At 44.1% G+C, this 21,790-nt stretch overlaps 1 protein-coding gene and 1 long non-coding RNA gene across 13 annotated transcripts; one reads left to right on the forward strand and one right to left on the reverse strand.

The window, feature by feature from the left end:
• Positions 1-333: 333 nt before the first annotated feature.
• Positions 334-6,373, reverse strand: LOC119339571. Of its 12 annotated transcripts, none has more exons than XR_005164190.1 (8): positions 5,909-6,372; positions 4,790-5,414; positions 3,955-4,054; positions 2,533-3,002; positions 2,335-2,426; positions 1,633-1,845; positions 948-1,144; positions 334-613 (listed from the first exon to the last, which is right to left on the reverse strand). It is a non-coding gene; the product is annotated as an uncharacterized LOC119339571 (long non-coding RNA). The 12 variants fall into 12 exon arrangements; XR_005164189.1 differs by having other exon boundaries at positions 948-1,158; XR_005164188.1 differs by having other exon boundaries at positions 948-1,845; positions 2,533-2,601; positions 2,862-3,002; positions 5,909-6,371.
• Positions 6,374-6,752: 379 nt separating this feature from the next.
• LOC119339609 (protein ARABIDILLO 1-like) lies at positions 6,753-16,767 on the forward strand. The gene is made up of 12 exons (XM_037611599.1): positions 6,753-8,526; positions 8,624-8,782; positions 8,871-8,951; positions 9,058-9,189; positions 10,296-10,423; positions 10,541-10,628; positions 11,028-11,122; positions 13,624-13,687; positions 13,990-14,165; positions 15,274-15,495; positions 15,601-15,685; positions 16,128-16,767. The coding sequence occupies exons 1-12, from the start codon at positions 7,117-7,119 to the stop codon at positions 16,302-16,304; spliced, it is 2,817 nt and encodes a 938-aa protein (XP_037467496.1). The 5' UTR covers positions 6,753-7,116; the 3' UTR covers positions 16,305-16,767.
• Positions 16,768-21,790: the final 5,023 nt, after the last annotated feature.

A 21,790-nucleotide genomic window follows, 5' to 3' on the forward strand; every position in this document is an offset into this window, starting at 1 on the left:
CCAACATACCTCGGTATTATAACACAAGCCTATATGTGGTTCCCAACATATGTGTGTGTAGCATTTTGTATTATAACATTTTCCTGGTTCGTTTCTCCTTCGCATGGCTCTGCTGAGTTCTTAGCAGCTTATTGTGTTTGCTCCATTCAATTCCATCTTTTTTGGATTTACCGTAGCAAGAAAAGTTTAGTGTACCATCGAGAATCGTCTATTCATAATAAAATGTACAAATCAAAATTCGGTCGCTCTTTAAATTTATCTGGTCGGTAGAGAAAATTATGATGTGTGCAAAAGATCAATACAGATTACAATCTTCCTAAAAAAGCGGCGAGGTGCAAAGTGAGTAGAAGAATTGTCTTCTAATAAATTGTATAATATGTGTGTGTAGTGTACATCTTTATACAGAAGAAGGCTCATAGTTACAAGCACGTACACTCAATTCTGCCCTTTTTTTGTCTCTGGATAACTGGAAACATTTCAGCTCCAAACTTGGTTCCACGATTACAGAAAATGGTTTTGAGATGTACCTGGTGCGTGTTCAAGAAAAGACAGAGTGCATCGTTACAGAGGTTTGTTGAATATATGGCCTGCTCGGTACGCTTCCTGAACAATTCTGCAAAGCACAATGGAAACATGTCAAATATATTATTCCATGAAGGGCCATAGAACAACACTTCTCCATCGGATGCATGTTTTCTGTAGTTTAGATTCGACATCCTACTAAATCACTCCTAGACATCTACATTGATGCTAACACTCAGTTTTTACAGTCTTTTAAGCGCATATCCATTCACAGCCAGTTTTCATTTAGTCGCATTGCACAATCCCCCAACAATATAATTTAACAGTAAATCACCATGTAACTGAGTCACAATCTCAGGAGAAGTTCATATGTGTTATCTGCATGCAGATATGGTCTGAGTCATCATCCTGAAGAAATCCCGTACCTGCTGATGGTCCTGAAGAAATCCCATGTAGCTGCAGAAGTGGCCGCTTGAACCACCCAACCCCGTAGCCACACCCCGGAGCCGCTCGTCGCCATAGACGGTCGCTAAGTATGTCTGCGTTGACTGCGGGCGAGTGCGCGCGTCCGACACATCCGGCCCCGCAGTCGGTGACAACTGCCTCCTTCGCCCGTGCGTTGCTACGGGAGATACGCTATTGAAACCTTGTCATGACAGGGAAAATAGGCAAGAAAGAATCCATTGTACACAACACAGAGTAACATACAACTCAACATAAGTTCTAGAAGATATATATTGGTATGATCAGTAACAAACATACGCGTGGACACACCAAGTAAAATACACCCTACTAATCCCAATTGATATTTCATCCACCCTTGTCCCAAGCATGCATACTTATAGACAACTTAAAATGTCAGATCCTTCAAAACTATATGATATGATCGATTACTACAGAACAAAAAGATGAACCAAGTAAATTCATTTTTCTTTTAGTAAAAAATATATGAGAACTACAGAACTCATTCCATGTAGACTTTCGCGAGTTAGAGTTCCTTCATAAGTCAATGAACTTGGTAATCAGCAGACAACTTACTAACTATTTACACATCTTGATACAACAGAATGCAAGCACCTGATTTGTAAAATAGCGATTGAACTGTAGAACCTCTAGAAGGGAGAGCAGGATACTCCAGTTGGCTGAATGTGGGAGGAATAGAACATTTTGAAATGCACCCGAGCTCTTGGGGCATCATTCATTTGATTCGTACTCACTTGGAGTTCCACTGTATATATAGACATATGTATGGACACACCAGTGAAGTATCGTGTTCTCACTTCAATTTTGGTTGCTCCAAATACTTCTAAAGAATCAACTGCCCTGCACCATATATGAAATCAATAAGTACATCTGGCACAAAATAGCTGAGACAATAGTATTTTAGTTACAGAAGTGTGAAATTCAGCCTGCATCTTAAATACAAAAATGATAACTGAATTATCATTCTAAGTGTCACTCTTAGCTATCAATATGAACAGACTGAATCACCCATCTATTACTGCATTCAAAATGCATATCATAGAGTGACTCGAGATTTTAAACAAAACACAAAGATGTCCATTCAGGACAAAATAACCTCGGATGCATTTACAGAGAAGTGATATGAATAGAAAAAGGCCATACTATCTAGTGCTTGGTTGGTGTGAAGTTACTAATCTATCTCTTCATTTCTTTTGCGGTGGTGGCGCTAGCTCTAGGTGTGACCTGTACCACTGATTTGTTAATATGGCAACAAAAAAGATCTTGAGACTCATGCACCGTTCAAATTCAAACACTGCTTCTATCTAACCCAGATATCAATGACCACACCTTTTTTTTGTAGGAAGGCTACTTCTTGATAAAAGTTCCCTAATGACTGCTTCCCAAATACGCTGGCCTCTGAAGAAGAAAGGGGTGCCTTCCTGCATTGATCACAGAGGATCATCACTCAGGATATCAGATATCTGCTAAGGACCTGAACTGTATGAAGTAGGAATTGACAAGCAAGTTAAAGAAGGTTCTGCCAACCTGAAATTCCTCTTCGATGTTTAAAAAAAATGACACCATCACAATATCTTCACTTTAATTGTAAAAAACCTGCAGGTTTAAATGACTATTTCTCGGCAGATGTCAAAAGTGTAGTGCCTCTCTGATATCACTACAGAGACTGAATCAGAAAGATCGCTCCCACATAAAAAAAGCATTCCTAAAATCCATCCAGAACAGCAAAATATTATTCTATATCAAACAAAATTGAACAATAGGTCTATAGCTCATTTTACAACAAACCCGACTGCCATACAAAATAACAGGATACAACAAATTTTGTGAGAGAACCTAGAAAGTAGAAATCTTACATCTTTTGAAAGCTCTGGCAATTGTTAGCTTGGAGCTCCCGAACCTGCTTTTCTCATACAGTGCAGGTCAAATCTCAGCCTCTTGTTATATTCACACACGATCTCCCCTGAAATCCTCCTCACAGGCCACCATCTCCAAACCTTCAGAAGAAGATAATAAAACATGCCTAAAAGATTGACAAAAGTGTCATAATAAGTATTTAATTGCAGTAGAAAGAACGAGCCTAGGAGTATCTATGTTTTGTTTCATTATGCGTTGCATTTACAACTGCACAAAAAAATGATCATTGCATTCTTCCAAATTTAGAATGTCCAGTCTTTGCCAATCTGGCTCATTACAATCATCATACAGGGAAGCTCAACATTGAGAAATTAAAGAAGCAACAAAGAAAAAAGAGGAATAGACAAAGAAGAAACTATTTCTATATTTTGTGCTAGAAGATAACTCATGGCCTATATGACTACATTGACATAAGTCACTTGCTTCCCTTAAAAAATAAATCAATATACTCTCCCACATATTGTCTCACAGGCATTACAAAGCTAGCGCTCTTTGTTCATCCATTCGAGACCACAAGAAATTCGCATTCGAGACCACAAGAAATTCCTACAATTTTGAAGCAGTGGCTGAACCTTGCAACACGAGCATAAATAAATGACAAATAAAAATGCAGAGGAAATATTTCACGGAAAAGAGGAGTATGAAATTTGAATCTAGTTCACCATCTTGTTGGTACATATGCTACAAAAGGAAATATTTCAGAACTGTAACTTGGCAAGTTGTCATTTTTTAACATCATATGCTATTATGATGAACTGCAAAAGGTGGACCAAATGGCTGTCCTTATTTTCAGAACCCTACACTTGATAAAGTATAGGAAATATCCAGATAATATACATTTAACTAAAGTCCAGGGATGCATAAGCAGCAGCAAGAATCAACTGTGTCAACCTCAGGATCCCCATGTCTCTAAAGTAATAAATTTTGAGGAAGCGCCTGAATTGTTTGTATGACGCATCTGACGGAAGGCTGGTCACCATCGAATAGGTAACTATGCTTAAAGCAAAGTGCCTAACCTATAAATCAGATTACCTGAATTAGTAGCTGGAAGAACTCCGCCATGTACTATTATATAGCCTAAGCACCAGATTGACACCTAAGAAATGGATATCCAATGTCCATATTTCCCTATCTGCAGTAGAAGATAAAACTGAATCAAATCGAAGGTTCCCGTGCATTGCAACTGGATGACAAAATAGACACATGGGTATACTTTGATAAAAGAGAGCATCATGCATATTCTGCATACAACTTTATTTTAAACAAAACATAGTCGTGGAAATTGCTAAGCTACTGGCTATGTCCTGAATATACTGAAATTGACTTCCCTGGATTAATGGCTTCAAGGTGGGCGCAAGTTCTGCATGTTGATCCATCACAGAAAAGTCATTACCCCTAATATTTGATAGAGACAAAGGCACCGACACAGGATCATGGCAAAGCAAAATCCATTTTTATCACCAACAAGAAATGAAAAAACAAATTTTTGGTGCTTCCTTTCTCTGTAGTTCTGAACCACTACTTGCATTGTGTGGGTAACAGGTAACTTACATAGAACAAGAACACTTTATAATTTGGAAGTATATGATATAAACGTGGACAACAATGTTCTCTAAAAACATGATGGCGTGAGTAGTTAAACCATTACCTCTCATTCTAACCTTACTGACTCATAACAATCAAGCCTAAAAACCATGATCTGACCATGGACAAAGACAAAGACAAAATGGCCAAAAAATCTATAAATAGAATTGTAGCAATAGTATTGCGTACCAACGAAAACTAAATGGCAGTGTGATGGTAATGTGCATTCAACCCTAGTTCTTTTATAGGACACTTGAAATTGGACAAGGATTCAGATTAGCACCTGATTGGCACCAATGCAACCGATGCGGACACGAGCTTGGACTCTTCGACGGCGACAACAAAGTGGCTGATGGCGCCCTTGGCCATCTTCCCGTGGAAAAGAAAGTCACCGCTGCTCGCGGCCCTTGACAAGGTTGAGCTCCGAGTCATCCACGTCGGCGCCGTCGTTCTGCTCTCATAGTTAAAAAAACAAAGGTAATGTACCACCCCACCAGGCAAGTAGTCCGAATCAACTTTCAGATTTCATATGGTTAGATATAGTAGACTAAATTAATTAGGCAGGGTTTGTGTACACATCAGTAACAAAATCAATAATCAATAAGGCAAAGTTAGGCAAATCCACATACTGAAAAAACATTGTTAATGCAGTGTGAAATAAGAGAGGGATGGAACATATAATACCTGTTTTCATCATATGGTAAGAGAAGATGTGCAGCAAAACAAGTTGTGCCGTTTGAAGATGAGTGTAACCATGGACAATTAGGTCAACATGTCCTGATGCTAACAAAACCAGGGACACCTAATTTAATACTAAAATTATGTTAATGTCAAATTCTTCAGTTTTGTTCCTATAAAAAACGCCCACTGTAACTATGTTTTAGTTCTTCATCACTCCTTCCACTTTCCTGAAAAAAGGAAAAGGAATAGGGCAATATTAACAAAGGGGGATATCTTACTGGAGTAATAACAATGAATATCTTATACTTTTCAAAAATGTTGAAGTGGTATCCCAGGCCAAAATAATTAAAATTGCAATTGATCTAACACAAATTCATGTGTAGCTGAATCTGCAATGTTCATGTGAACGGATGTGAACAAATGACACAGCAGAAAACAACAGTACGCATGCCTGATATATAAACCTGATTATAAGCTGAACATGAACATCGTAACTGAAATTGAAGAAAAAACCTGAAACCGTTTGATGCAATTCAATAGCATCTTGACACCAGTCTAAGATCCGTGGCAATTTGAGCATTGCAGCTCCTAGAAGTATGTCCATAGAGAAAGGGGGAAAGGCCGATTGAATCCATGGACGATGACGAAGCAGCGGCGACAGCCCTCGATGGAAAAGGGGGAAAGCGGGGGTCGGGATTGACGTACATGGGCCTCAAAATACCTGTGTTCGTCCTCCAAACAAGGCAAGGCCAGCACGTCTCCTCCAATCAGGGCAAAGCGACCACACCCTTGGGGATCCGCGGCGGTGGCGGCGGCGTCCCCGGGGATTCATGGCGGCGGCGGTGGCGGGCGGCGTCCCTGGAGCAGCAGATTCCTCGTGCCGGCGGTCGTTCGGCATGGTCAGGCGGCTAGGGTTTCCAGCGCGAATAGGGAGTGAAGGAGGGCGGGCGGATCTGACCGCTGCCTCGGCTGCTCGGGTGGATCCGCGGCCTGGGAGAGGAGTCGTCGCCGGTGGTGCGCGGTGGAGTGGAGGCCGGGGTTGGAGAGGAGGACGGAGGCTCGCTTGGGGGATCAGGGGCGAGGCAGGCGGAGGGAGCAACAACGGAGCAGGGCGGCTGGGGACGGCGGCGGGAGGAGAGACGAAAAAAAAACCAGCGATGGGAGAGGGTGGTAGGAGGAGAGACGAAAAAAAACCAGCGATGGGAGGGGTGGTAGAAGGAGAGACGAAATAAAACCAGCGAAAAATAACCGGCGGATTATTCACCAACTGCTACATTAGAAGTAGAGATTTCACAGAGGGAGCAGCAGAGATACACATATGGTGGTGCCAGCGCTCTCTACTCCACCATGGCGTGGTGATGGCGCGGCCGGGTGGCGGGTATTTTCTTTTCTTTTTCTTTTTCGATTTCGAACAGGTGTGCATATCTACTCGAACGTTTTTTCTATCCGAATAGGTGTGCGTATCCGGAGGCCAAAAATACGCCTAGCAGCTACGCACGCGCGTATCCGCATACGATATATATACGGCCCCGGCATCCTCCTCGACTCCCCTTTTCCTTCCCTGTCACCGCACGGCAAGAGACATACATACAGAGGCGGGCGGGGGGAGGAGGAGGGAGGAAAGGGGAGGGAACCACCCCGTCCGAGCCGACTTTGGATCCACCCACCTCCCGACGACGATCCGGTCGCGAATCGGAGCTGCCGCCAGCTCCCCTCCCCCCCTGCCCCGCTCGCCGAACGGACCTGTTACTTCTACTCGGATCCCTGAGCTGGTCCGGTTGGCCTGATACGCGCGCCGGAGCTCGATCTCGCGCCGGGAGGCTGGCCGATTGCTGATTCGGGGCCGGATTTGGGTGCCGGGCGTGTTTGGCGTGCGGGTGAGGTCGGTGGGAGCTAGGGTTCCGGCGGGTGCGCGCGCGCGCCGGCGAGATGACGACCCGGCGGGTGAGGCGGCGCACGTGCAGGGACAAGGGGAAGGGGAAGGAGGTTGTGGAGGAGGGGCGGGCGGTGGAGGCCGGCTCATCGCCGCCGCGGGACTGGGTGCCGGCGGGGGATGGGGATGGGGGCGGGGAGGCGGTGGCCGGCGAGGCCGTGGACTGGACGCTGCTTCCGGATGACACGGTGCTGCAGCTGTTTGGCCGGCTGAGCTACCGCGACCGCGCCAGCTTGGGGGCGACCTGCCAGATGTGGAGGGGGCTCGGGTCGTCGCCGTGCCTGTGGAGCACGCTCGACCTCCGTGCCCACCGTTGCGACGCTGAGGTCGCCTCGTCGCTGGCCTCGCGGTGCGGGGGCCTGCAGCGGCTGCGGCTGCGGGGCCATGAGGCGGCTGTGGCGGTGGCCTCCGCCCTCGGCGCCCGCGACCTCCGAGAGGTGGTGGCCGAAGGCTGCAGGGGACTCACTGACGCCACTCTTGCAGTCCTCGCCGCTCGACACGAGGCGCTGGAGAGCCTCCAGATCGGTCCAGACCCCCTTGAGCGCATCTCCAGCGACGCCCTCCGCCATGTCGCTCTTTGCTGCTCCCGCCTCCGTCGCCTCCACCTCTCGGGTCTTCGTGAAGCTGACTCTGATGCCATAGGAGCGCTGGCGCGCTACTGCCCCCTCCTTGAGGACGTTGCCTTGCTCGACTGCGGCACTGTAGATGAGGCTGCCCTTGGTGACATCCACTCCCTCCGATTCCTCTCTATAGCAGGATGCTACAACGTGAAATGGGCTACAGCATCCGCCTCATGGGCCCAGCTTCCCTTGCTAGTCGCAGTTGACGTCTCCCGCACTGATGTCTCTCCAAATGCTGTCGCTCGTCTGATCTCCCACTCCAAAACCCTCGAGCTTATATGTGCTCTTAACTGCAAATTCGTCGAAGAGGAACAAACACACAGTCCCACTGCATTTAGCAACTCCAAGGGCAAGCTTGTGCTTACCATTACATGCCCCATTTTTAAATCACTCGCTTCACTGTTTCCTGGCAAGGATGTGGAGGAGCACGGCGTGTTCAATGAGTGTAATTGGAGGAACAAAAGGAAAATACTTGGTGTCATGATGAACTGGCTCGAGTGGATCCTATCACAGTCGCTTCTTCGGATTGCAGAGTGCAATCCATATGGCATGGATGACTTCTGGTTGCAGCAGGGCACATCAATGCTGCTGAGCCTGGTGAAGAGCTCACAGGAGGATGTGCAGGAGCGTGCAGCTACAACAATTGCTACATTTGTGGTTATTGACGATGAAACTGCGAATGTGGATGCTGCAAGGTCGGAGGCGGTAATGCGGGATGGAGGCATCCCACTTCTGCTGGATCTTGCAAGGTGCTCAAGGGTGAGTGCACAGTCTGAAGCAGCAAAGGTAATAAATTATTTGGTCGAACTCATGGGTTCTCAGTATTTGTTTTCTATACTATTCTGGTATATCATTTAGTCACATTGGTTATGTTTCTGTTCAGGCTATTGCCAACCTATCGGTGAATGTGAATGTTGCAAAGGTGGTTGCAGATGAAGGAGGTATCGCCATTTTCACTAATTTGGCTAAGTCGACGAATCGACTTGTTGCTGAAGAAGCTGCTGGTGGCCTTTGGAATCTCTCCGTGGGTGAGGAGCACAAGGTTGTTATTATCTAAATGCTGATTCTTATTTGCTTGCTTTGATGTCCGTATCACTCGTGCTAATAATTGATTGATTTCTCATTTTCAGGCGGCTATTGCGGCAGCTGGTGGTATAAAGGCTTTGGTTGATCTTATATTTCGTTGGCCTGCTGGGACTGATGGAGTTCTTGTATGGAACTTTTAAACTTCACATTTTCAGCAACTTCCAACTATACCTGCTGATTTGCTGCCAACCATCCTTTTTGTGACTTTGCTCTACCCCTTTTTTCTATTAGGAACGTGCTGCTGGTGCGCTTGCAAACCTAGCTGCTGATGACAAGTGCAGCTTGGAAGTTGCAAAGGCTGGTGGTGTCCATGCTTTGGTTACACTTGCTCGATCATGTAAACTTGAGGGCGTCCTAGAACAGGTAAGCTACATTGTGTCTTCATGCTTGTCCAGTTTTGTTCTATACGTATGAACTAGTAAAATTTTATGCTATATCTCCTAAATTGTCAACCAATACTACACATTCCGCAGAACAGACACATTTTACGATGTAGGAAAAACATGAGTAAAGAACATACTCCCTCTGTAAAGAAATACTCCCTCCGTCCCAAAATAAGTGTCTCAACTTTGTACTAGCTCTAGTGCAAATTTGTACTAAGCTCAAGACACTTATTTTGGGACGGAGGGAGTATAAGTTTAGATCACTAAAGTAGTGATCCAAACACTCTTATATTACTTTACGGAGGGAGTACAAGTTTTCATCTTCAATGTTCCATACTTTTACAGAGGGACACATACCATCTGCAGCTTATTTCTTGCCTATTGAACTTTTGCCCTGCAATATATGCACCATTTCGATCATTTATAGTGCATCTTCCAGGTACCAATGCAAACATTTCTTGCATGGATAGATACAATTTTATCGTGCTTGTCCAAGAGCACTCTTATGACACGTCCCATGCAAAATTTACAACTCGTGTTCCCATCAAGAAACAGAAGTCTGTAACCTGTGGTACTGAACCCGTGTCTGATATTCCCTCAAAAAAAAGAAAAAGAGAAACCATGTCTGCTATGCTGACTAGCTTCATACCATTTAGGTGTAAGTAGAAAACACACTTTAATATAACATTTTAAATCTTTTAAACCTGCTTGAAACCATTTTGCTTTAGAGGGCAGCCAGGTGCACGTAGCTCCTGCTTGCGCAGGGTCTGGGGAAGGGTCTGGCCACTTTGGGTCTATAGTACGCAGCCTTTCCCTACATTTCTGCAAGAGGCTGTTTCCAGGACTCGAACCCGTGACCTCATGGTCACAAGGCAACAGCTTTACCGCTGCACCAAGGCTCCCCTCTTCACCTACATTTCGCTAAGGCATTTTGCTTTAGAGCTACTCAAAATATCTGTTTATGAAATAGTAGCAGTTCTCCGCTTCATCTTAAGCTCTAGAAGTAAATGCCTTATATACATATTTTGTCCTCTTTATGTTCACCCCTGTTTTGTTATTTGCTAATGCTATGTTTGTTATGCATAGGCGGCAAGGGCTCTAGCCAACTTAGCTGCACATGGAGATAACAACAACAATAATGCGGCCGTAGGTCAGGAAGCAGGGGCTCTTGAGGCATTAGTGCAACTAACATGTTCTCAAAACGAGGGTGTAAGGTAGTTCTAATTGACATGCTTTCACTTTTATGGTTTGAAGTTGTAATATTAGCTTTCCTTAATGTATACCACATTGATCTGAGGTAATATTGTGCTTTTTATTTAAAATTCAATCAGGCAAGAGGCTGCTGGTGCTTTGTGGAACCTATCATTTGATGATAGGAATCGTGAAGCTATTGCTGCTGCGGGGGGCGTTGAAGCATTGGTAATACCTTTTATCTTATTAACCAAACTGTCTTACGCTTTGCATTCTTTGACCAATATTACCTGTTAGGTTCTCCATCTAAATTTACATGATCTCTCTGAATAGGTTTGTGCTCAATGGATTAGTGTGAAATACAAAAGTTTAAGTATAATAGTTTTCATTGAAAGAAGGCTGAAGTTATTGTGGAGCAATTTAGTTAGAACTGTGTGTCATGAACTCTTAGTATTTAGGGGCAGACATTTAACTAGCAAGCTTGTAACTTCCTCTGAGGAATCGTTTATTATGCTGCTAGCCAGGACTCGAAAATGTTTCTTTGGGAATTACTGTCTCACCCGTCTTTTCTTAAGCCTACTTAATAGGAGAGCTGTCTTTTTCACGTATATGGCATTCGTATTTTAGGTTTCACTTGCACAGCAATGTCTGAATGCTTCGGAAGGCCTTCAGGAGAGAGCTGCTGGCGCATTATGGGGACTATCTGTCTCAGAATCGAACAGGTAACTTACTATACTAGTATACTATCTAGTTGTTACGATACTCTCACTAGTGATCTGTGGAAGTACTCCCAACAATGCTGCTTATGCATTTTTCTGCTCGAGTTTATATACTCCCTCCGTTCCTAAATATAATAAGTCTTTTTAGAGACTCCACTCTAAGGACTACATTCGGATGTATATAGACGCCTTTTAAGTATAAGTTCACTCATTTTGCTCTGCATGTAGTCTATAGTGAAATCACTTAAAAGACTTATATTTAGGAACAGAGGGAGTATTCGGCAACTTTTTGAAGTTCACTGAAAGGTCTTACTTATTATTGCCAGTTATTCCATGGTGTCTGCTATTTAAGACATAATGATCCTTGCAGATAACTTCTTACCATCAAAGAGTCTGCCTACCTTTATTCACTAAACTTGCACCACATACCAACTTCCTCTATTTTTAGGAGTGCGTTTGTGATAGTTGCATATGAGATGGACATGTTGATCGGAAATAAATTTTTAATGGAAATTCCAATGTACTGATGGAAGTGATAAATGGCTGTGTAGTGTCAATCAAGAAAAAGAAGTCTAGTCAATACTTTAGGGTGTGTACAGGTCAGACCCATTCCATTCCACTTGGTGACCGAAACCAAACACACCCTAAAAGAAGACCCGTCCTGTACCTGTTAAATTGTTAAATTTGAATCTGTTCAGAATCCGTGACTTCTTTTTGGATAGATCGAAAAAATAGGTGATTTGGATACAAATGCATTTCTTTAGAACGGGATAAAACAAAAAAAATCAACACCATATGTCATACAAAAACATTTTGGAGTATCACTTGGAGAAACTTCTCATACCTTTATGTTCATGAGCCATCTGTATGCAGGGAGAGTCGTGTGCAGCTCTTCATGCAGTGCATAGTGACCCCTCTAGTTCAAATGTTGTATTGTATTTAACATGAAATTTAAAAACATCCTGCCACTTGTATGCCAAATTTGGAACCTAACAATTAATAAACTAGCCTGCCATCTCTCCCTTCGTTCGGCTTGAGTGTACTTTGATATTTACAGTCTGTTCTTCTCCATCTCTTCCGCATGGTAGGCTCCTGCTTGGTAAAGGATCTTGACCAAACTGCTCAAAACATTGCACACATATAAATCTTGCTTGCATGGCATTCGGTCGGAAGATTAACCCTCATCATGATGCAGCCGTGGGAAAAAATGGAAAGTTTTGAACATCTTTGAACTTATCATTCACACCATCCTTGTCTAGAATACCGGGTTGGCAATCATGCAAACGAGGAATTTACAGCCTTGATGCTAACCTTTTGGTCCACTCCTGGGGCTTCTTCGTTCATTCTCCCTATTCACTGATCTGAGCCTCGAATTCGGAAGTCAGTACGCTCTTGTCGGCCCGCTGCTCCAGTCTCCTGCCTTGCTTGCAGATCTTGTCACCTGTGCATATCATGGCCAACGGCCTGCTCGTCCGCCAGCACCGCACGGCGCTTGACCTCGTCTCCATTGACCAGATCCATGTGTGGCTCCCACGTCACCTTGTCTCCACTTAAGATTACAGCTTGAGTAGTACCAAACAGAACACTCTGGAAATGCTACAAATCAAACAGAACACTCCCGCGTCACCTTGTCTCCACTTAAGATTTCAGCTTTAGTACCAAACAGAACATCTGGAAATGCTACAAATCAAAGGCAGAGAGGCCAGGCGACGATGATCTGATCCAACAGGAACTCCATCTTCCTCGGCTACTTGCCCACCCTCACAACCGTCTTTAGCTCAACTGGCACGGCAAGTGGCCTTCTTCTTCTACCGTATGAATCAGGTTTTTTCTTAGCGAACCATATGAATCAGGTGGCCCCGTTGCAGTGTTATTATTCCACCCTCTAGCCCCATCTGGAAGCAGCGCTGACAAATCTCGAGCATGGGCCGAAGTAAATATCATGTACTCCCTCCGATCCATATTAATTGACGTATACTTAGTACAACTTCGTACTAAAGTTGGACTAAGTGTGCGTCAGTTAATATGGATTGGAGGGAGTACCATGGCCCATCCGTTAGCATGTATCCTGGGCCAGCAGTACACCCACCAGATGTCAAACAGGTGTCCTGTGCGTGGGCCCATTGTATACACTGCATGGCCATACATGGCCATCAATGCTGAACTTTCTGCACGCTCGTATTTGTTCCGAAAGTAATCTTCTCACAGATCATCATGCCTTGTTCCGTGGCCCAGTCTTGTTTCTTCTTAGTCGGTCTAATATTAGACTTGTTGCAATAAGAAGAAAAGGAAATAATTATTTTCTAGTATTTGTATAAAATAAAATAAAAAAGTGTTTTCAGGAACCTGCATCTTATCTCTTTCTTCTGTCAATCTTTGATGTTTTTTGTGTCATAATGGAGGGGTTTGAGTGCTAACTTTGTAAGACTTTTCCTCCATCAGCTTTTAGCTATTCATTCATCATTTGACATAGTTGGTCATAACTTTTGCATTACGATTGTCAGCATCGCAATTGGACAGGAGGGTGGCGTTGCACCATTGCTCACAATGGCACAGTCAGAGGTTGAAGTAAGTTTCCCTTATACTTAAGATTTCATGCCTGGATGCATACTGTTACTAAAGAGCTTCAATTGTTTTCTTCCTCATGACCTGATCTATGCCCTTCTGTTTGGCAGTAGGCTACACATTTGTAGATTATCTGCTCGTTAACAGTTTGGTTTCAAATAAATTAGACATTTTCTTTATGAGGGCCCTTGATTTCCTGTTAACTTTTACCCCTACTCTATTGTCCTAGGTAATTACGTAGTTCATGTCTACAGTTGCTACATATTGTTATTTACTCCGGACCTGATGACTCACTATTGCTGCAGGATGTTCATGAGACAGCTGCAGGGGCATTGTGGAATCTTGCTTTCTATTCCAGCAATGCTCACCGTATAGTTGAAGAAGGTGGGGTGCCTATCCTTGTGCACCTTTGCTCATCATCAGGGTCAAAGATGGCTCGGTTCATGTCTGCGCTAGCCCTTGCCTATATGTTTGATGGAAGGTATACTTTTTGTGAAATTGACCATTCTTTTTTGTTTTTCTATATTAATATCTGGCCTTATGTTTAGAGTTACACAATGACTGCAAGCAGGTTAACAATATGCAATCCTGCTATATTATTGATTTTATCCTGTAGTGTTAGCTTGAAAATTCGGTTCATCTAATTGATCATGATGTACTTCTCGTAGAGTGAACTATACGGTTGACACCATGCTTCCTGGCTTTGATGAAAATTAGTTATTCCAGTAACTTTGATAGCAGCTTCTGGGTTACATACAAAATTTTGTACCACCTCCATTTCATACTAGTAGGTGTATTATGATTCGTTCAGTAAGGGTTTGACCAACATTTTATGTCCCAAACCCTTGTCTTAATGAATCGTAGTAAGCCTTATATTGTGAAACGGAGAGAGTATATAAGTGGTTTGTGAAGTAGTTGGAGATTTCAATTATGTTGCCCATGCCAGTGGAATATTTGTCATCATAGATTCGAGAATTTCATTGTTAACATCTAGAGAGCACAGTGGGTCAGTGTTAATTGTTCTTAAGTTTTCTGATTAATAAATCAGAAAGAGAATGATCTTTTATTGTGTGCAGTTGTGTGGTACTGTATTATGGTTATCATGAGTGTCGCTTGGTTTCCAGGGTCATGCTGCCTAGGTTATTGGCTTATTGCATTGTTCGTTGTCACAGTTAGTCTAGGTGACTTATTAAGCCTTATGTGCATCATTGTTTGACAGTGCAAGTGAAACAGAAGCACTGCATCTTCGTATTCCATGATGTAGAATGAAGTTATGAGAAATTAAACACAATTGTCATTTCTGTTTATTAGTTTATTGTAGATCAACATATTGTTGGCATAAAGTACTGTTGCCTTAGGCTGTACGAGATTTTTCATTTTGGGCTCAGAATTTTGTGCACTAGTATTTCTATACGGGTCTGAATATATTTTGCATTTACTTGGAAGGTCAGCTAGCTATATTTTGTGCACTAGTATTTGTATACAGGTCTGAATATATTGTTGGCAGAAATTTGGTATTTATTGCTGATGCACAAGATTATCTTATCAAGGAAATTTCATGTCATAATCTGAAATATATGATCTGACAGAATGGACGAGGCCGCCATTGTTGGGACATCATCTGAGGGCAGTTCCAAAGGTGTTAACATCGAGGGAGCTAGAAGAATGGCTTTGAAGCATATAGAGATCTTTGTGTTAACGTTTTCAGATCCACAGGTGTTCTCTATGGCTGCAGCTTCCTCAGCACCAGCAGCGCTATCTCAGGTTGCTGAAGCAGTGTTCATACAAGAAGCTGGACACCTGAGATGCAGGTTTGGCTTTACATTTCGTGTTTATTTCGTTCATCTTATTTGGATCTTCCATTATGATTTGAATGCATTTGGTGAACATAGTTCTAATACCTTTACTTCCTCCAGTGGTGCTGAGATAGGTAGATTTATTGCCATGCTTCGGAATCCTACGCCAGTTCTTCGTGCGTGTGCTGCATTTGCCCTTCTTCAGGTTTGTTTTCCTTAACATCTCGTCTCAGCCTTATTTTTTTCATTGGAGTTGACGTGATTGGACACCTAGGCGAGACAGCGCACCAGGCCAATTTTTGTTTACCTTTGGACATCATGCGTCTAAAGAAAGAAGAGGGAACGATGTTCCAACTTGCAATTAGTTCCTACTCCCATAGTTACAAGAATTATGTTCCATTTTGATCATGCTTAAAACCGGTTACTTCGTCTATATTCTTGACCACTTGCTTCTCCCTTCACTGGTAAACAGGGAAGATGAACTGAATTTGTTTCCTGTTCAAAGGGACCAGGCCTAATCTCTATCTATCTAAAAAAGTTATCTCCATCTTTGTTTCTGTTTTGGCTGATGCAAACCGATCTTAGTTTTCTGGTAACACTGTTTCTCCTATGATCTGACGAGAGACACTCTTCAAAATGCTATGCAGTTCTCAATCCCAGGAGGCCGACATGCAACACACCATGCGGACCTTCTGCAAAATGTAGGAGCGGCTCGGGTCTTGCGTGCAGCGGCGGCAGCAACATCAGCATCCATTGAGGCCAAAGTGTTCGCCAGAATTGTCCTTAGGAATCTGGAACACCATCAGGCAGGGACTTCAACCTGAAAACACAATGGCGAGCACAAGCGCGACTAATTCTCCAACAGGGTATGACTTCTAACCTTTGGCCCCAGAATGGATGCAAACTCGCGGTTAAGTTGTCGCCGGCATTTGAAGCTGCCGTGCAAGCTGTGACCTTGGAACTTCCACCTTGAGGAGAACTGTCAGAAGAGATGAATGAACGTTCAAGCGATGGTCGGCAGGTGTTGAGTGCAATTTTCCTGTTGTTTGTCTGATGTGTAAAAGTAACTTAAAGTGTTAGCGTTAGCATCGGCAGGACGTAGAGAACTTTTATGGTATATATAGAAAGTTAAGAGTGTTTGTTATCTGTTGATTTAATTTAACAAGGTGAGCGGCAGCGGGTGACATTGTTAGGCTGCTCCACCTGTTGCATACATGTAAAACTTTGTAGATGTATACTGCTTTGTTATATGAACGTCCCGTGGATATGTGCTTTGTGCAAATAAAACGTGCCGTTAATTTAGTAGAGATCCATTTTTACTAGATTTGTTTGTTACTAGAATTTAGAATGCGAATCGCTTGTGAGAGGGGGGGGGGGGTTCTCATCCTTGAGTTTCTATATACATTTAGGCCAACAAATAGCTGGGGTGGATATGCCGCATGTTGGATCTGATGCACGCTGGCCCATCCTATTCCACCTGACCCCACAACCACCATGGCACTGCGGACGGATTCGAGCATCGTCGCTGATCATCCATGAATCCCGGATCCACCACGACGATGGCCTGATCTGATGCGAACATGAAGTGGAACGAAAGAGGGTTTTTTTTGTGCGAGTCCTAACTGTCGGATGCCTACGTGGCCGGAGGTCTAGATGCCTGAATATCTCTCCTAGGTTTGCTTTCGGTCTGTGGGATTTTGGATGTCCGGACCATGCAGTCGAAGTTTGATGCATAGTGTTGGAGAGGTGAAAATTGTCCGAACTACACGGTCCAGGCATTTGGCGGCATTTCGGTGCTCCGTGTTGGAGTTGCCCCAATGTCTGTGGGTGGTTTCAGTGCATGTTGTTGCTCTAATGTAGTCTACGTGGAAGTCGATAAATATAGCATGTTTTGATCATGTTTGCTTGTGTGCTCATAATGTAAAAATGTTTCATGGTGGACTGATAACTACTCCCTTCGTCTGAAAATACTTGTGGGAAAAATGGATAAAAATGAACGTATTTAGAACTAAAATATATTTTGATACACCAATTTCTTCGATAAATATTTCTGGACGAAGGGAGTATGTTCGAATACAGAAAGTAAACGCACGGCACCTTCCGACGTGGCACGGCACCTGTCAAAAGTGGCATCTTAGTGACGAGAAGATTGGGCGTAGGCCGAAGTTTTCAGATACGCGCTTGCACTGGGACGGCGTAGTTGCTTGTTTTTCTTTCAGAGTTTTCAAAGTTTGGTGACCCTATTCCCCTGTGACACAAAGGATTTTCACAAGGAAAAAAATTCTATGGATAAGGATCCTCAAAATTCCTGTGAAATCCCTTCAAACCAAATTCATTGTATGAAATCCCTTCAATCCAAAAAGTGGTGTGCGTGTTTGCTCTGCTAAGCTATAACAGGCTGTAGGGTTGATGCTCATTTGTCCACTAGGGCACATCAGAAAGCTAGACTATGAACATGGAACAGAGAATTATTGGACATGCAACGGTACAACAGCGATGCAGCCTCGATTCTTCCACTGAACGCATACAGTGATGATATTCACAAAAAGGAAATTAAGAAATCAAGTACGGAGTAGTGCAATACACAATAGCAAACATAATTAATGTGACAGTTACAACTGGTACATTCTCGATCAGTAGAGTTCAATGCTAGGACTTGCAGATTAAACAGTAAAGGGAACTTTTCTAAATTACGAGATACAATACATGTTGATCTTTCTCCCTCGCAGGAAGCATCAACCTTGGGAGACGGTGGAGATTAGAGCACAACTTTGTACTACACCGAATATAATGACAGAGGCCCTCAGTGGTAAATATCTGGGTTGCCAGCAAATATGGGGATAGATAAAACAGACTGTTTCCAATTTCTAATTGAGCGTGTTGTCAAGAGAATCAGTGGCTGGAAGAAAAAATTACTGTCTATCAGGGGAAAGGAGATCCTGCTCAAGGCTGTGATCCAAGCCATACCCACCTATGCAATGTCGGTCTTTAAAATTCCTAAAAAAATTGTAAGGAATCATCGACGCGATAGCGCATTTCTGGTGGGGAGACGAGGAGAATCAGAAGAGGATGCATTGGATGTCCCAGTGAAAATTGCGTGTCCCTATAAATCAAGAAGGAATGAGATTTCGTGATATCCACTGTTTTAACTTGGCTTTGCTTGCCAAACAGGCATGGCGTGTGTTGGACAATCCTGATTCCTTGTGTGCTTCTATCCTACAGGTAAAATATTACCCCGATGGTGATCTGTTAAATGTGAAGTTAAAGAAAGTCTCTTCTTTTACATGGCAAAGTATTATGGCAGGCATAAATATAATGAAACGTGGCTATATTTGACGAGTGGGGAATGGACACAACATTAATATTTGGGAATGCCTGGATTCCAAGCTATGCAACTAGAAAAATCGTAACGCCTAAGGGAGGTAACATGTTAACTAAGGTAGGTGATCTCATTGATCCTGCTTCTAATACTTGGGATGAAGACCTGATTAGACAAACTATGTGGCCAATCCATGTAGAAAGGATTCTTTCAATTCCCCTACCGCAACATGATATGCGAGATTTAATTACCTGGAACTATACAGAAAATGGCATTTTCTCAATTCGGTCAGCCTATTCTATGGAGTGGGACCACTAGTATGAAAGCAAATTATAATACGCTAATGGGATGGGCGAACCACAGTTAACCCCATTTGGAGTAAGATGCGGAAGTTAGACTGTCCGGCAAAAGTAAATTTTTTCTTATGGTGTACGCTACATGGTACAATCCCATGCCGCGTTATGCTAGCTAACAAACATATGAAGGTTTCACCCATCTGCCCCACTTGTTCGGAGGGTTTAGAAGATAGAAAACATATGCTATTCCGCTGTAGTAAAGCAAAGGAGGTCTGGAAAAGGCTGGTGATGGATGATATTATTGATAAAGCTTGTGAAGTTGACCGTGCGGGAGAGGCAGTGTTGGAGTATTTACTACTCCTACTAGATCAAGATTTGTGGATGCAGAGAGAGCCTTGGCTCAGTGGTTGGGTATGTGGTTGTGTTGGGGAACGTTGCAGAAAATATTTTTTCTACGGTTGTAGATCTAGCAACGAGAGAGAGGAGTGCATCTACATACCCTTGTAGATCGAGCGGAAGCGTTCAAGAGAACGGGGTTGAGGGAGTCGTACTCGTCGTGATCCAAATCACCGGAGATCCTAGCGCCGAACGGACGGCACCTCCGCGTTCAACACACGTACGGTCAGCGCGACGTCTCCTCCTTCTTGATACAGCAAGGGGGAAGGGGAGGTTGATGAAGATCCAGCAGCACGACGGCGTGGTGGTGGATGCAGCAGGGATCCCGGCAGGGCTTCGCCAAGCGTCTGCGGGAGGGAGAGGTGTAGCAAGGGGGAAGGGAGGCGCCAAGTGCAAGGGGTGCGGCTGCCCTCCCTTCCCCCCTCTTTATATAGGGACCCTTTGGGGGGGGGCACCGGCCCTAGGAGATTGAATCTTCAAGGGGGGGCGGCGGCCAAGGGGGGTGCCTTGCCCCCCAAGGCAAGTGGACGCGCCCCCTCCCCTAGGGTTCCCAACCCTAGGCGCAGGGGGCCCCAAGGCGGGGCGCACCAGCCCATCAGGGGCTGGTTCCCCTCCCACTTCAGCTCATGGGGCCTTTCGGGATGGGTGGCCCCACCCGGTGGACCCCCGGGACCCTTCCGGTGGTCCCGGTACAATACCGGTGACCCCCGAAACTTTCCCGATGGCCGAAACTCGACTTCCCATATATAATTCTTTACCTCCAGACCATTTCGGAACTCCTAGTGACGTCCGGGATCTCATCCGGGACTCCGAACAACTTTTGGTTTGCTGCATACTAATATCTCTACAACCCGAGCGTCACCGAACCTCAAGTGTGTAGACCCTAGCGGGAGACACGTAGACATGACCGAGACGGCTCTTCGGTCAATAACCAACAGCGGGATCTGGATACCCATGTTGGCTCCTACATGCTCCTCGATGATCTCATCGGATGAACCACGATCTCGAGGATTCAAGCAACTCCGTATACAATTCCCTTTGTCAATCAGTATGTTACTTGCCCGAGATTCGATCGTCGGTATCCCAATACCTCGTTCAATCTCGTTACCGGCAAGTCACTTTACTCGTACCGTAATGCATGATCCCGTGACCAGACACTTGGTCACTTTGAGCTCATTATGATGATGCATTACCGAGTGGGCCCAGAGATACCTCTCCGTCATACGGAGTGACAAATCCCAGTCTCGATCCGTGTCAACTCAACAGACACTTTCGGAGATACCCGTAGTATACCTTTATAGTCACCCAGTTACGTTGTGACATTTGGTACACCCAAAGCACTCCTATGGTATCCGGGAGTTACACGATCTCATGGTCTAAGGAAAAGATACTTGACATTGGAAAAGCTCTAGCAAACGAACTACATGATCTTGTGCTATGCTTAGGATTGGGTCTTGTCCATCACATCATTCCCTAATGATGTGATCCCGTTATCAATGACATCCAATGTCCATAGTAAGGAAACCATGAATATCTGTTGATCAACGGGCTAGTCAACCAGAGGCTCACTAGGGACATGTTGTGGTCTATGTATTCACACATGTATTACGATTTCCGGACAACACAATTATAGCATGAATAAAAGACAATTATCATGAACAAGGAAATATAATAATAATCCTTTTATTATTGCCTCTAGGGCATATTTCCAACAGTCTCCCACTTGCACTAGAGTCAATAATCTAGTTACACTGTGATGAATCGAACACCCATAGAGTTCTGGTGTTGATCATATTTTGCTCGCGGAAGAGGTTTAGTCAACAAATCTGCGACATTCAGATCCGTATGTACTTTGCAAATATCTATGTCTCCATCTTGAACATTTTCACGGATGGAGTTGAAACGACGCTTGATGTGCCTGGTCTTCTTGTGAAACCTGGGCTCCTTGGCAAGGGCAATATCTCCAGTGTTGTCACAGAAGAGAGTGATCGGCCCCCACACATTGGGTATGACTCCTAGGTCGGTGATGAACTCCTTCATCCATATTGCTTCATGCGCTGCCTCCGAGGCTGCCATGTACTCCGCTTCACATGTAGATCCCGCCACGACGCTCTGCTTGCAACTGCACCAGCTTACTGCTCCACGATTCAACATATACACGTATCCGGTTTGTGACTTAGAGTCATCCGGATCTGTGTCGAAGCTAGCGTCGACGTAACCCTTTCGACGAGCTCTTCGTCACCTCCATAAACGAGAAACATGTCCTTTGTCCTTTTCAGGTACTTCAGGATATTCTTGA

This window comes from Triticum dicoccoides, chromosome 1B, assembly GCF_002162155.2.
Source record: "Triticum dicoccoides isolate Atlit2015 ecotype Zavitan chromosome 1B, WEW_v2.0, whole genome shotgun sequence".
Classification (NCBI taxonomy): domain Eukaryota; kingdom Viridiplantae; phylum Streptophyta; class Magnoliopsida; order Poales; family Poaceae; genus Triticum; species Triticum dicoccoides.